This window comes from Podarcis liolepis, assembly GCF_965112155.1.
Source record: "Podarcis liolepis genome assembly, chromosome: 15".
In the NCBI taxonomy this organism is placed as follows: domain Eukaryota; kingdom Metazoa; phylum Chordata; class Lepidosauria; order Squamata; family Lacertidae; genus Podarcis; species Podarcis liolepis.
Genome location: NC_139566.1, coordinates 17,141,654 through 17,157,247, shown reverse-complemented (window position 1 = coordinate 17,157,247; position 15,594 = coordinate 17,141,654). Strand labels below are relative to the sequence as shown.

Below are 15,594 nucleotides of genomic sequence, written 5' to 3'. Positions count from 1 at the left end.
AGAGTCAGAAGGTTCCCCCAAGGGTCATCAAGCCCCACCCCTGCGATGCAGAAATCATGGCTAAACAAAAAATTAAGAAAAAAATGTATTAAATTTGAGAGAAAATGTTTTAAATTTGAGGTAAAATATATTAAATTTGAGGTAATTTGTTACTGATTTGTTAAAAATTTGGAAAACAAATAAATATTATTTGGCCAAAATAATAATAATAATCACAGCTAAAGAATCCCTGACTGTTGGCCACCCAAGCTCTGCTTAAAAAGATGCAAGAAAGGAGAGTCCACCACAGGGGCGCCGACTTATAAAAAATATTGGGGGAGCCCGCGAAAGCTCATGAATAATAAATAAGCTCATGAATATGCAGATAAAGTGGCGCCGCCTCCTCGGGAGCGAATAGGGGAGAGCGTGCTGCGCCTATTAATCAGCTCCGAAGGAAATTGGGTGGAGCTTTTGCTCGGGAGGGAGGGCAGGAGGCATGCAGCCCGACCCTGTGCATTTTGGGCTGGGGGAGGGGCAGCGGCGGCACTCTGCTGGAGGGGCGCCCGAGATTATTGGGGGGGCAGAGCCCCCCAAACGAATTTTTGAGGGGGCTCGGGCCCCCTCAGGCCCCATGGAGTCGGCGCCTATGGTCCACCACCTTCTGAGGGAGTCCGCTCCACTGTCGAACAGCTCTTACTATCAGAAAGTTCTTTCCAATGTTTAGTTGTCTGTTCTTGCCATTCAAATCCATTGCTTCAGATCCTCCCCTCTGGAGAAGAAGAAAACAAGCTTGCTCCATATTCTATTCAACAGCCCTTCAGATATTTGAAGGTGGCTCTCGTATCACCAACTCCCTCAACCATTCCTCATCAGGCTTTTCTCCTGAGTGTCCCCTTAAGCCATCATGGCCGCTCTGGAGGGTGAGCTGGATAGAGAAGCACGATAATCAGAAATGGGTAGTGCAACCCTCGCTGAACTTTACCTGTTCGGGTGAAAGATATGCATGCTTGAATACAACACACAGAATGTGAGGGCTGCCAGAGCCCATCTTCTTTGACAGGCTAGTTTTCTAAGTGCAAGGATATTTTTTAGATAAGGGGAAATGGAAAGGTCCAATCTCAATTCTCCACCCCCTCCCATTGCCTTCATGGTAGGGTCCTCTAGGAGCTGCACCACTTGACTGCCGTGTTGTGTGAGTAACACACATTCAACGATGAGTTGGGTCTTTTTTTTTGGCCTCCTCCTGACTTTATTTGACCTTGAACAGAAGGTGCCCCTTTTAGCAACCTCTCTTTCATCCCTGCAATAAATGTTGTGCTCAACCCAATTGTCCGGCAGCAAGAGACTCCAGCGATGCCTGTGCTTTACCCAGGGTTTGGTTTCAATGGAATGAAGGTCAAAAGAGACGGGTGTCTTTTGGATATATGGTTTAGTTTACACATATATTCAGCCTGAGCATAGGATGGAGGGGCTCACAACACCCCAACAGATGCTACTTCCCCATTAGGTTTCCAGGGGAGCCCCAGGTCACAGCTTTGGGTCTAGCACAAAGTGAACCAAGACTCTGTGTAGCCAGCTTCCAGTACCATCCAAAAATTCTCTCTCTCTCACACACAATTTTTTGGGGGGGACTATGGCAGGGGTAGGCAACCTAAGGCCCGTGGGCTGGATGCGGCCCAATCGCCTTCTCAATCTGGCCCACGGACGGTCCAGGAATCATCATGTTTTTACATGAGTAAAATGTGTGATTTTATTTAAATTGCATCTCTGGGTTATTTGTGGGGCATAGGAATTCATTCATTCCCCCCCCCAAAAAAATATAGTTCAGCCCACCACATGGTCTGAGGGACGGTGGACCAGCCCCTGCTGAAAAAGGTTGCTGACCCCTGCTCTAGCCTCACGTGCACACAGGATCATAGGTTTGGAAGAGACCCACAGGAGGTCTAACTAATACCCACCCACCCTGCCTAAACCTATAACAACAGTTGTGAGTCTTGACTTCTTCCTCACCCTCAAATAGAAAAATTGACCATTTCTCTTGGGGTGTGTGTGTGTGTGTGTGTGTGTGTGTTTTGGAAGGGTGAAGCAACAGGCTCCACAGACAATCTGGATTATCTACACAATCTTTTCTCTATGTGGAGTATTTAAAACAACTCCTTCTCACAATCCACTTGGAGGCATGCAAAGGGCTCTCGCCCTCTCCTCACAGGAGCATGAAGAACCCCAGGACCACTGGAGGAGGAAGAGGAGGGCGGGAGGAGTGCACCGCCCCCGGCAGTGCAATCCCGGTGGGGTTCCATCGCGGCTGCCTCCCCCCCCCCTGGGCACCCCACCCTGCGGGATGCACCCCACACCCCCAGAACACGCACCCAGCCCCCTTCCTCCCAGCTTGTCATCTCTAGGCTGCAATTCCTTTTCTCCAACATTCTCTCCATGGAAGGCAGCAAGGACACTATCAGCATACTCATCCACGGGTCAGTAGCCTTGGATCTGATGGGGTTAAATCAAGAATGGAAAAAAGACCCTTCTGAATCCATCTCCTCCTGTCTCTTTCACCTCTGGAGGGTGGCAATAATCATTCTGTGCACGGTACCTTTCACAGCTGCCTTCGTGTCTTCTGAGGTTGGCAACTGCTGTCCTAGCTCCTCTGACCCAGAATCAGTGTCTAAGCTGAGGGCAGGGAAGCAATTTTGCAACTCCAATGACAAAGTGTGGTTTGTGACTGTCCTACGTCTGTGCACCACATTCCTCCAGGGGTTAGACTCTTGCAACGGGCAATCTTTCTCCACCCTGGAGGCACCCCATCTATCTTAGTGCTCAGTCTCAGTCAACTCGGCTCTATCAAGAAACTCTGCAATGTTGCCCTGTTGCTTGAGGTGTGGCCAGGCGGGCCTCCACCAGCTTGCCATTGCTACAAGTGTACTGTTGCTTGTTCTCTGGCAGAATGACAAACATGGCACAGGTGTTATAAGTCACTGCACCAACTCCCTTGCCTGTCTCTGGTCCTATGCATACCAAGAGACAGAATTCTGGGTCTCCCCCTGCTAACTCCTCCCTTGTCAGGCTTGGGAGAATTCTCTCCTCCCCCAGTAGCATCAAGGATCAAGGAAGAAACAAGAAAATTCGTATTTATTGTTTCATACAGTCATCGTGGCACAAGACAAAGAATCCAGTCCCTAACTCCACAGTGACGTTGCTCACTCTCAACTCCTTCCCTTCTTTCCCCAGCAACAGCCCATGGCTCTACCGGGGGGGGGGGGGCTCAGGAGTCAAATGTCGTTGGGCCCTTTGTTCTTGAATTCTAATTGAGTGGCGTGTACGCGGGGATGGTGACTCTTCCATGCTTTCCAAGGACGTCTCTGCTGGCAGTTCTCCCCACCCCGTCCTTCTCCTAACACCTCATAACTTGGCAGCCCTGGGTTCTGCTGTAAACACACACACACACACACACACACACACACACACACACACACACACACTTATTGGTTTTTTTAACATATCATTTCCAACAATCATATAACATAACTTCTTATCTTATACAATATTTTAGACTTCCGTCAACACCTCTGATGATTTCCCATTCTTTATCACTTATTTGGCATTTCTTAATTTCTCTATTACTCTCAATTATCATTAACTAACAATTCTCCCCATAGCCTTTCTTGCAATATTTCAAATAGTCCTCCTTACAAAACTTATTACAGTCCTACTAGCGTAATCCGTTCATTACAGTTACTTTTCAAATAGTTCATATAGTCTTCTAAAAATCTCTGGCCTGTAGGTTTTGAATCCTTCCTGTTAGTTTAACTAATTTTGCATAGTCCATCAATTTCATCTGCCATTCTTCTTTCGTTGGTAATTCTTCTTGCTTCCATTTTTGTGCCAATAATATTCTGAGTTCTGCTGTAATTCAAACCTGTCTCCCTTTTCTCTTGAAACTGCTGGAGAAGGTGGGGCGATTCCCCCCCTTCCCCTCCTCCTCCGAGGGAAGCAGAGGAAAAGGAGGGGGCGATCCCCAGCCCTCCTCTTCAGTCCAGTCCCTGACACCCCTCAGCTTGGCTTCTTCTCAGCTTTATCTCCTCCCCCTCAGATCCTGTGTCCCCACAGAGCAATCAGCCACACACACCCTCAGGCTCCAAAAGCCACAAGCTCGCTCTTTCAGTCTCCTCCAGCAATTCTTGTCCCCATTTGCGCGCTCTGGCCGCAAGCGCCCAGGATCTTAACGTGACATGTTGATTCCATTTCCCGAATCAGTCTCAGGAAAGTCTGCTTTCCTTTCACCTGGCGATGCCTGAAAGTGAGGCGTTCTGCAAGCCAAGCGTGTGTCCTAGCCAAATCACATTCTAATCTTGCAATTAAGGCTCAAGGAGCGCCGTGTCACACTGCTCAGTGACATTTAGAACCGTTTCCATCAAAGCGACGGAAATGTCAGGCTTATTGTGGCAATAATCCAAAGCTGGCCTCTTTTCAGACATCACCTGACATTTTTCTTGGCCCATGGGGTGTTTGAGAACTGGGTACCATCATTCCACATGGATAATGCTCCCGGCTGGACCTTGCCAAAGAAAACCCTGGTGAGTGAGTTCTTTCAGAATTGCAGTTCCTTGTAAGATGTCCAGAAGCACAATGAAATAATACAGTTACTGATGACATAATTGCATCCAGGTGAATGGCAATTGGATGCCCTTGTTCATTTTTTAATAGCGCTTTATTTCCCCCATGCTTCGTATGCTGTTTTCTCTTTTGCTGACCTTGGCAGTGAGGGCAGAGGCAGGGAACTGGGTTGGCCAGGGAGCTGGTTAGGAAGAGGGGATGAAGTGAGAGGAGAAGAGGGGGTTGCTGCCTGGAGCAGGACAGGCAGTGGGGCCAGAGGGGCAAGTTAAAGAAAAAACTGAGCTGCCATTCCTTCACTGGAGGGGGTTGGACTAGATGAGCCTTGGAGGTCCCAGCTCTACAATTCTATGTGTACAGAGAGGGGAATAAGAGGTTTGGGGGAGTCCTCAGAGAAGGGATAAGGAAGCTGTGATGCCCGCCCCTTTGAGGTTGTTGGACTCCCATCTACTCAGCCGGCAGGACATGGCGGGGATGAGATTTGGAGTCTATCCTGACCTAGATGCAGGATTTGCAATTATGGTAGCATCTACAAGATTACAATGATCCAGAGTACCGGGTTACTCTGCCTCCTGTGATATAGTTGCAGGCGAATCAGAGTCCAAAATCTTCTCTGGCGTCTTGGTGGCACTTTGAACTACAGCTGTCCCACTGCTCTCACCATGTGGCATTTGCAATACCCACACAGGCAGCACTAGAAGGAACAAACTTTACTTAGCAGTAGGCTGCAGCTACAAGGCTGTATACAGTGGTACCTCTGGTTACGAACTTAATTCGTTCCGAAGGTCCGTTCTTAACTTGAAACTGTTCTTAACCTGAGGTACCACTTTAGCTAATGGGGCCCCCTGCTGCTGCTGCGCAATTTCTGTTCTCATCCTGAGGTAAAGTTCTTAACCCGAGGTACTACTTCCGGGTTAGCGGAGTCTGTAACCTGAAGTGTTTGTAACCCGAGGCATCACTGTACAAAAGTTTAACTACTCAGATCTTCTTGGCTTGTCTCACCCACAACTGATCTACACCTCCCTAAATGGCTCAGGACCACAATACCTCAAGGACCACCTCTTCCCATATGAACCAACCCGGACCCTGAGATCATCTTCTGAGGCCCTCCTTCATGTGCCACCTCCTTGAGATGTCCGGAGGGTGGCAACACGAGAAAGGGCCTTCTCTGCAATGGCTCCCCATCTGCAGGGGCAGATGAAGGGGGGTGCGGTGGGAGCGGGCCGCCCCAGGTGTCACCACTGAAGGGGCTGACAAAATGCTAGGCGGCACTCGCAGTGGGGCCTGCAGCGCACCCGAGCCACATGTCTCTCCTGGGAGTGACGCAGTGGCTTGGGCACCTGCAGGCTCCGCGCTGCCCAAACGGTCTGACAAACGGCGGCTGTAGGGCGACTGAGTGGGAGGAGGCAGGCAGACTCTGGAGGCCCCATAGAGTGTCCTGCCCTAGCTGGCCCTGCCCCTGGGCGCAGGGCACGTGCGCCACTCCAGGCGCCCGATCGGCTTGCTCCGCCGCTGCCCGTCTGTGGAATACTCTCCCCACGGATGTTTGCCTGGTGCCTTCATTATACACCTTTAGGTGCCAGGCAAAAACGTTCCTTTTAAACCACGACTTTGGTTGATCGGATTTACATCCTACACCCTTTTAAAATGTGTTGTTTTTTGGGGGAGGGCTATTGGGTTGTTGTTTTTATTTGTATTATGTATTTTGTGATTTTATATCTTGATTTTATTCTGTGAACCGTCCTGAGACTCCCGGGTATAGGGCGGTATATAAATTCAATAAACCACAGCAACAACCACCACTTCAAAATCACCTCAGTTTCTGCTACCAGGTTTTATCACTTGCAACAGAATTGTCACTCTGTAAATGACAGTGAGGGTAACCAGTTTGTGGGAGGGTGTCTGATGCTGTGTGGAGGGTGTCAGTTTGAGGACAACCCAAGAGGTCTTCGCCCTAATCTTGGAAAGGTGGGAAGAGAGGAGAGGAGACCTTTGTGTGTCCAGATCCTACCAACACGGCCCCAAATCATTTCCTTGAGTAAGGAGGAACACTGGCGAGTTTTGAGCCATCTTGTAAATGCCAAGGCTATTTGAAAGAATAGGCACAAGCTCCATGGTGCTCGCTAATACTTCATTCTTGAGCCACATTGCTGGGCACTGATTTTCAAGCTAAGCCTCAACTCAGATTTGCACCTTTGGGTTCCCTGAGGAGCTGGGACCCTTTTTCCTCAGGAAAAAGAATGCTCTACCATCCAGTGTAGTTCCTAACACTGGCACTGCAGAGGGCTGGGCCAAATGAACCTTTGGGTTCCCTTCCAACTCTACAATTGTTTGATTCTATGTCAGTTTCCTTGAAGACAGAGGGGGGGGCAATGCCCGTGTTTTGCTGGTCATTTGGTGGTCCCTGCAGCTGTTGGCAAAAGGCACTTGGGCATCGCTGGAATCAGAGGCTTCCAAAACTTCAGGGTGAAAGATATCAGAGACAAAGGCGAAAGATTTGAAGGCTGGTATTATATGTGTGGGTATGATCAGTCTGGCTTTTAAATCCACAGCCCATCCCATTTCTCCCCATTCCCTGGCCCCGACTGCAGACAAAAATGCATTTATTAAGAGAAATTTATGCAAAAATACTGAAGAATTTTCATGAGGGCTTTAAAAACACGCACAAATTGCTGCAAAAAGTGAATTTAAGATTGAAGACAGCTGTCTGAGATCTGGATCTCACAACTCTGGGATTTGATGTTAATGGACAAACTGACAACAACTGACCAAGACGTAAAACCCCCACTACTTTTTGATCTACCTGGCATAGTTTTATAGCCTATGCAACCTTGACAGAGCATGGTTATAGGCCTCCAAGGACACATGGCAATTTGTGAAATGGCACCTTAGTTTAAAAACAGAAATGACTTAAAAGTTAAATGTAATTAAATAGACATCTGTTGTCTATTGTTGAGTATTGACTGTTCCTTCTTGTAGAAGTCAGTGAAAACCAGTGCTTTTTTTCTTTTAAAAAAATCTTTAGGGGTGCTCTCATTTTGACTCCAGAAAATCACCATTTTATAGTACAAATCAGGAAAAATAAATACAGTAAATGGACAAAAGTACAAAGATTCACAAAACGTTTACCCCTGCGTCCCCCCAGGAAAAAAGCACTGGTGAAAATATTGAAATATTCAGGGGGGGGGGAATCCAGCTTCAAGACCCTCTTCTGGGTGTTCGTCCTTGGGATGCCCCCTTGCCTCACGGCATCCCAGGGAAGTAGACTGTAGCATCCCGGAGGCCTCACTGGGGAGAACAGAAGGCCAAAGAAATAAATCTCCTAGTGCCTGTTTTGATTAGTAGACAGTAGCTTGTTATGAGAGGCATTTGAACCAGAGGAGGAAAAAGGGACGTCCCAGAGGCTGAGGTCACAAGCCTGTGCTGGGTTCTCAGACTCAACTCACTTTTCATCTCTCTGATCTGGCAGGTGTGTCTTGGAGGAGGTGGGGTCCTTCCAGTTGGGGTGGGTGGAGCCACTAGGGGGCGGAGCCTCCTCCATCCTTATATCTGTAGGCTTCTTGCCTTCAGCCGGGTAGCCTCTGAGTTCCCAGCCTTTCCTTGCGACAATGACCAGATCCTGGCTGTGTTTGCCGCTGCTCCTCTTGGGAGTCCTGCTCTTGGGTCAGCCGGCATGGGGGGAACAGGAAGAAGAGAATCAGCCGGAATCAGGGGACGAAGGACAGTGGCACTGTTGTCGAGGGCCAGCAGCACGGCCGCTCACATCGGAGGAAGAGTACGAGGAAAGGGCGAAACACGATCGGCTTAGGTTGAAAGATGAAGAGCGTTCTCACTTTCTCAGGGATTACTTCAAGACAAAGATTACAGATTACTTCAATGCGCAGAACCCCAAACATTTCTATAAGCTATACGAGGATGCAGAGTTTAAAATCAAGGTAAGAGGAGCAGGTGGCTGGGAAGCCCCAGGGAGGGGTGGGTGTGTGTCGCTCTTTTTTCTTGCTCCCCTTCCCGCAAAAAAAAAAAAAGTTTGTCCAAATTAAAATACACTTCAATGTTCTATATCTGGACAGGCTTGCCTAAACAAAAAATGCTTTTAGCATGCGCCGGAAAGAATGCAACAAAGAGAATGCAGGTTGAGATCAAGAGGCAGGGAGTTCCATAGTGTAGGTGCTGCCACTCTAAAATATCAATTTCTTACAGATGGGGAATGAGCACTATGTGGCACCAACTGAAGCAGCCAAGTGGGCACGTATGGGGTAAGGCAATCTCGCCAGTAAACTGACCCCATTCACACTATTAACAGTTGAAAAATCAGCAACTAGTGCAAATATCTGAGCACCAGCGTCGTGGTGACAGGGCCTCACTCCTGTCAGCAATCGTGCTGCAGTATTCTGCACTAACTTCTGGATCAAGCGGAAGAGGTGCCCCACACAGAGTGCATTGCAGTAATCCAGTCTCAAAGTCACCAGTGCATGAACTACTGTCAGGCCTTCCTGGTCCAGAAATGGTTGTAGCTGGACCACAGTCACAGCTGGTAAAAGGCAATTCCGGCCACTGAGGCTACCTTCAGCTGGGAATACAGCTGGTCTGACTTGTGTATGTTCTGGGGTTCATGGGGTTCCCTTCAGCTCCCAGTCCCAGAACATCTGCAGATGTTGCTAGATGCCCAGCATTGCTGACCATTAGCCATTCTGGCTACTGAATCTGCTGGTGTCCAAAAACATCTCGAGGGCCACCGAAATTCCCCGCTCCTCTTTTTTGATTCCTTGGTAGGTCTCTCTCTAGTTCTGATGCACCCGTCCTGCCCTGGTCTCCTCCTTCTGCTTGCTCAAATACCAATTAACAAAAAAGAAAAAAACAACATTAGTTTTAGAAATATTTTTACAGGTATTTGGAGTGATTTTTAAAAAATATATTACTTTTGTGCAAATGAAACATATCAGATGGTAGATAGATATGGTAGGTGATAGATAGATAGATAGATAGATAGATAGATAGATAGATAGATAGATAGATGCAATGGTCCCAATTCTGTGGAAAGGGAACTGCAATTTCATGGGTGGGCTTAATAGTGGAGAACCATGACTGGGCAGCTCCAGGAGTCGTCCCCCATCCCCCCGCCACCTGAGAACATCAAGTGAGTTTTTTGTTTTGTTTTTATAAATTGCAACCTCCAGCTTTTGGTTTTCTCTCCATAGGATTTGAGGGACTTGTGCAAAAATCTCTCCTGCCTCTACCCACTAGGCTGGTGGGCCACAGAGGAACAGGCCCAGGAACTGGGGGTGGGATGGGGAGGGGGAAGGCCTTGCTCCCAGTTTCTAAAAGGGAAGGGCCTCCTGAGGGGACCGTGCCTGAGAACCTACATCTTCTGACCTGGCCCCCATAAGCCACAGGCTGAAAGGTGAAGGCTGTTGCGAAGAGCTGGGTGAGACAATATTAAGGCAAAAGAAAAGCTTTGCGTGTGCTTTGAGGAGCCCTTCCTCACTTATGTATGTTCTCAGGCTTGGGCCCTCACCTTTGAAGCAGCTACTGGGATTCGGTTGAACTAGCCCTGGCTTAACGCAACATTTCACATCAAGAACAGGAAGGCTTGAAATGTCTCCCTTTCTTGGAAGTTGGAAATGTGAAACAACACCTACAATAATAGACTGGCAATCACTCATGCTAGAGTAGAGGACTTTCACACAAGGAGAAGGGGACGACAGAGGATGAGATGGTTGGATGGTGTTCTTGAAGCTACCAGCATGAGTTTGATCAAACTGCGGGAGGCAGTGGAGGACAGAAGTGCCTGGCATGCTCTGGTACATGGGGTCACGAAGAGTCGGACACGACTAAACGACTAAACAACAAAGAGTACTTTCAATTAGCAAAGCTGACCGGAAAAGTCAGAGGAGCCCCAAATCAAAAAATATTCAGAGAATGGAGAATATATTCAAAGAATATATAAGATTATATTGTAGTAATTACATTATCCTAGCAGAACTGAATGATACTTGTCTATAATAAACAAATGGAATAAATATACTGGATGAATATACAGGAAAAGTTACAAAACAAACTGTGCGATAAAATTAAAACAATAGAAAAAAGTACAACGAGAACGACTGGAAGTTTCTTTCAGACGACTTTATTAGAAAAGACAGGATGTTATAACCAATATTTATTTCCGATTGTTAACTCTTTTTTGCTTTTTATTTTTATTTTATTTATCTTTTTTCTATTATATTTTTAATTCTATTATATGTTTAATTTTGATGTAACTGTGTGTAATATATATGTAAGATGATATTTTAAATCAATAAAGAAGAATTTAAAAAAAGTAATAATGAAATGTCTCTCCTTCTTGGCTTCAGGACGCCCTTGGGTTCATAATGGAATTCACAGTGTATATGGTGAAGACCAATTGCACAAGGGATGACGAGCTTCTTAGACCGTCGCCACGCGGCCGCATCAGGCATTATGACTACATGGGTGAGTCGTCGTCAGCAGAAGATCTGTCGGACTGCCATCCTCTGTCCGATGAAGATGAGGAGGTGAGAGAACAACCAGTTTTGTTCCGCATTTCTTTTTCTTTTCTGTCGAATAATTTGTATTAGTTTTCCAAGTTTTTAACATGTCAGTGTTAAATTACATCAAATGTAATGCAATTTTTCCACTGCCTTCCCACTCTTCTTTGTAGATGTGTCCCTTCTTTCCCCTATTTACTGCTTTATATTGCATATTTCTTTCCAATTCACATTCCATTACTTATATTTAACATTAAATTCCACATTTTAAAATTTAATTTCCCTCCTTTCTCTCGGCTGCCTATTTATCCATTCCGGCTTGTATATTTTCTTATTCCCTTAAAAACAAAAAACAAATGAGGTTACCCAACCCTTTGCCTCCCCACCTTAAATCATTACTTGTTGTCTCAGTATTATTTCTTTCTCTTCATCTTGCTTGTGTGTAAAATCTGGATCTATCCTTCCCACTGTTGTTCCCCTTTTGCCATATCCATTCCCTGTCCAGGTTGCATTGTTGTATAAGTTTCCATTTCCACCACAGCGTTTCCACTCCACCATCCATGGTTTTGAAGGACAACCATCTGGCAAGCTCTAAACAGGAAGCTTTCTCCTACAAACAATGCCAATGAAACCAGCCCGCAAAGCCAGGGGAGGTGGACCATAATTCCTTGCGAACTTCAAAACACAGAGTCCGTTTCCCTGTTCTATGTTTCACTGAAGTTATGTGGAGACTTTGACTCGATTTTGGGCAGATGCACTCTGTACAGTGGTACCTCGGGTTACAGACGCTTCAGGTTACAGACTCTGCTAACCCAGAAATAGTACCTCAGGTTAAGAACTTTGCTTCAGGATGAGAACAGATATCGCGCGGCGGCAGCAGGAGGCCCCATTAGCTAAAGTGGTACCTCAGGTTAAGAACAGTTTCAGGTTAAGAACGGACCTCCGGAAGTTCTTAACCCGAGGTACCACTGTATATTCGAAGCGTATTTGATGTGCATTGAAAGAGCACAACTTGCCTTCCCCTCCCCCAAGTGTCACAGGAACTGTAGTTCATTAAGGGTGCTGGAAATGGGTGCCTCTGTGAAAAGGAAACTACAATTCCCAGAATTCTCTGGGGGAAGAGAGTGGATAGAGAAAAAATCTTCTCTCCCTCTCTCCTAACACTAGAACTCATGGAAATCACCATGAAGCTGAATGTTGAAAGATTTGGGACAGAGAGAAGAAAACACTTGTTAAACTGGGGAACTCCCTCCCACATTAGTCTTGATGATGGCCACCATCTTGGAAGGCTCTAAAAGAGGATTAGACGAATCTGTGGAGGAACAGGCGGTCAGTGGCTACTAGTCACAGTGGTTATGCTCTGCCAAAGGAGCCCCATCTAGGCCAGCAGCCTATTCCTACAGTGGCCAACTGGATGTTTCTTCTGGGGAGCCGACAAGGCAGGAAGACCTGAGCACCACAGCACTGTTCCCACTTATGATTCCCAGCAGCCGATGTTCAGAGGAGGGGAAACAGCCATTGCAGCTAATGGCTACCAAGCTGGGATGAGGCTTCTTCATCAGGTTTTGGAGTTCCCAGAGACCCTTATTTTTTCTGCCCCTGCAGGCAGTTGATTGCCATGAAAACCCAGCAGCGTACAGTCACAGATCAGCTATGATTCAGGACCCTGGACAGGTCCAAGAGGCTAAGGGAAAGATGTTAACCTCTGCGGGCAGTAGAGCAGGGGTCAGCAAACATTTTCAGCAGGGGGTCGGTCCACTGTCCCTCAGACCTTGTGGGGGCCGGACTATATTTGGGGGAAAATAAATGAATGAATTCCTATGCCCCACAAATAACCCAGAGATGCATTTTAAATAAAAGCACACATTCTACTCAATAATAATAATAATAAATTTTATGTATATCCCGCCCTCCCCAGCCGAAGCCGGGTTCAGGGTGGCTAACAACAATAAAAATAGTACAAGATTCTAAAAACATTTCATTATAAAAATTAATTAAAATCAAATTGTTGGCAACCATTAAGCTAAAATTCTGTGGAGATTGCCAAAGGAGGGAGTCAGGCTGCGCCCTGACCAAAAGCCTGGTGGAACAGCTCTGTCTTGCAGGCCCTGCGGAAAGATGTCAGGTCCCGCAGGGCCCTAGTCTCTTGTGACAGAGCGTTCCACCAGATTGGTTGAGGCCAGCCTAACCTCTCTGAGGCCTGGGACCTTCAGGATGTTTTTATTTGAAGACTGTAAGTTCCTCTGTGGGACACACCAAGGGAGGCGGTCCCATAGGTACGAGGGTCCTTTTACTCATGTTAAAAACACCAGGCAGGCCCCACAAATACGGTAACCCAGAGATGTATTTTAAATAAAAGGATACTTTCTACTCATGTAAAAACACCCTGATTCCTGGACTGTCCATGGGCCAGATTTAGAAGGCAATTGGGCCAGATCCAGCCCCTGGGCCTTAGTTTGCCTACCCGTGCAGTAGAGCCTGCTGAATCAGGCCAGTGGCCCACCTAGTCCAGCATCCTGTTCTCACAGAGGCCAACCAGATTCCTCAAAGGGAAACCCACAAGCAAGACAAGAGCAAATTCCAGCAGCTGGTATTCAGAAGCATTGCTGCCTCCCACCATAGAGGCAGAGCAGAGCCATTCTGGCTAGTAGCTATCAGTAGCCTTCTCCGCCATGAACCAGCTGAAGCCTTATATAGGCTGAAATGGCCTGGCATGTGGCAGGCTTCCACTCCCCCCCCCCAATGTTGTTTTCGGTTTTTAAATATTACATGCATTGCATTCTTTATCCCACCTTTTCCTCCAAGCAGCTCAAAGTGGCATACATGGTTCTGCTGCTCCTCATTTTATCTTCACAACAACCTTGCGAGGAAGGTTAGGCTGAGATTTTTTGAAAATCTGAGACTGGAAACTCCCCCAGAGCACCTCTTCCTGGTGGCAAAAGCTGTGTTTAATACCAAATTATAACTGACCAAATGCCACTCAAAGGTTGCCCTGAAAAAATCAGCTGTTGCTGGAGCCCAGCTCCCTCTGCCTAATGTTAAGGCTGGCCCAGGTCAGCTTTATTGATCTGATGATTTGTTGAGAGGGTTAAGGACCCTTGAGTCATGGCTGGAGAATGCTGTCCTCCCCTCCCTCTGATTCCTGGGACTTGACCGGTCATCACTCTGCAAATATTCACACTGCTGGGTTTGTTTCATCTGTTTGCTTTTTGCAACTCTTAAACGTATATAAGCCAGAACGCTTCTTTTAAAAACCAGAGTACATATTTCCCGAGTGCCAAATGCTGCACCCAGGATCCCTGCCTGTGTTTGCTGTTTGTAGTCATGAATCATAGAGTTGGAAGGGTTCCCCAAGGGTCATCTAGTCCAACTCCCTGCAATGCAGGAATCACAACTGAAGAATCCCTGACAAGTGGCCATCTGACCTCTGCTTTCAAAGCTCCAACGAAGGGGAGTCCTCCATCTCCCAAGGGAACCCAAATCTACGCAACCCTTTCTGCCATGTTCTCAGGGAGAGCCCTGATGGGGCTTGTCTTTAAGAGAAGAGTAGAGGCATATTGAAATGAATAAAAACAGGCCCTCCCGGACTGACATCTTTGTTCCTTTCGTTTCTGCCTTCTTCTCCTTCTGCTTTCAGATCCAGAAATGCACGTTTTCAATGTATGTTGGCGGACAAGGCGAAGGGGGACGAGACCATGTCGTTGGTCATCGCTGCAAAGAAGTGAAAATTGTTGAAGAAAGTGAAGATTGAAGCCTCTGCCTCCTTCCCAGATGCTGCCGCCAGCCAATTGTGGGGTGGGGGAAGGAGAAATCCCCCCTCCGATTGGTCCACTCCTTTCCTTCCACGGCTGCAACACAATCACTTAGAAGCAAACCTGGTGTCCAAGTCCAGCACAGTCCCCTCCTCCCCGTAGACACTCTGATAGATCTCCCCCCCCCCCCGCCGCCTCTGTTTTCCACAGTTCTGAAATAGGATAATAAAATTAACTTGCACAAGCATTGCCATGTGACTTGACAGCTCTGTCTGTTTGTCCAATTTAAACACCTGTGTCTTAATGAAATCGTAGAGTTGGAAGGGATGCCCCCCTACAATCACAGCTAAAAAAATATCCCTGCATGGCAGCTAGGAGCCCTGCCACACAATCAGCAGAATCAGTGTGGGAAATCGGACCATTGAATATTTCCCCCTCTAAAAGGAAGGAAGCTGATGAGGGCAGAGGAAAGAAAAAACCTCTTCAACTCTACCTCCCTGACATGATAGATTTCATATGTGCAAGGGGCTGTCGGCACAGGGGTCTTTTCCAAGGCAGGACCACTGGGTGGGATGCTGAAGTGGGACAGTCCTAACATGGCAAAATATTCTGCCAAAGGTATCACAAATGGAGCAGCCGGTCTCTGCCACGTGGGCAGCTGTGGAAGTTCTTCCGGTGCCTCTGCCCTGTTTTTGGCATTGGCCAGACCTGGACCCGGTGGATGAACTGAAAGCCATCATGACGGT

The 15,594-nt window shown here is 47.2% G+C and overlaps 1 protein-coding gene across 1 annotated transcript; it reads left to right on the top strand.

Annotated features, from left to right (window-relative positions):
- Positions 1-8,173: 8,173 nt before the first annotated feature.
- LOC310694680 (uncharacterized protein) lies at positions 8,174-15,095 on the top strand. The gene is made up of 3 exons (XM_083478035.1): positions 8,174-8,525; positions 10,944-11,123; positions 14,734-15,095. The coding sequence occupies exons 1-3, from the start codon at positions 8,199-8,201 to the stop codon at positions 14,845-14,847; spliced, it is 621 nt and encodes a 206-aa protein (XP_083334161.1). The 5' UTR covers positions 8,174-8,198; the 3' UTR covers positions 14,848-15,095.
- The last annotated feature ends 499 nt before the right edge of the window (positions 15,096-15,594 follow it).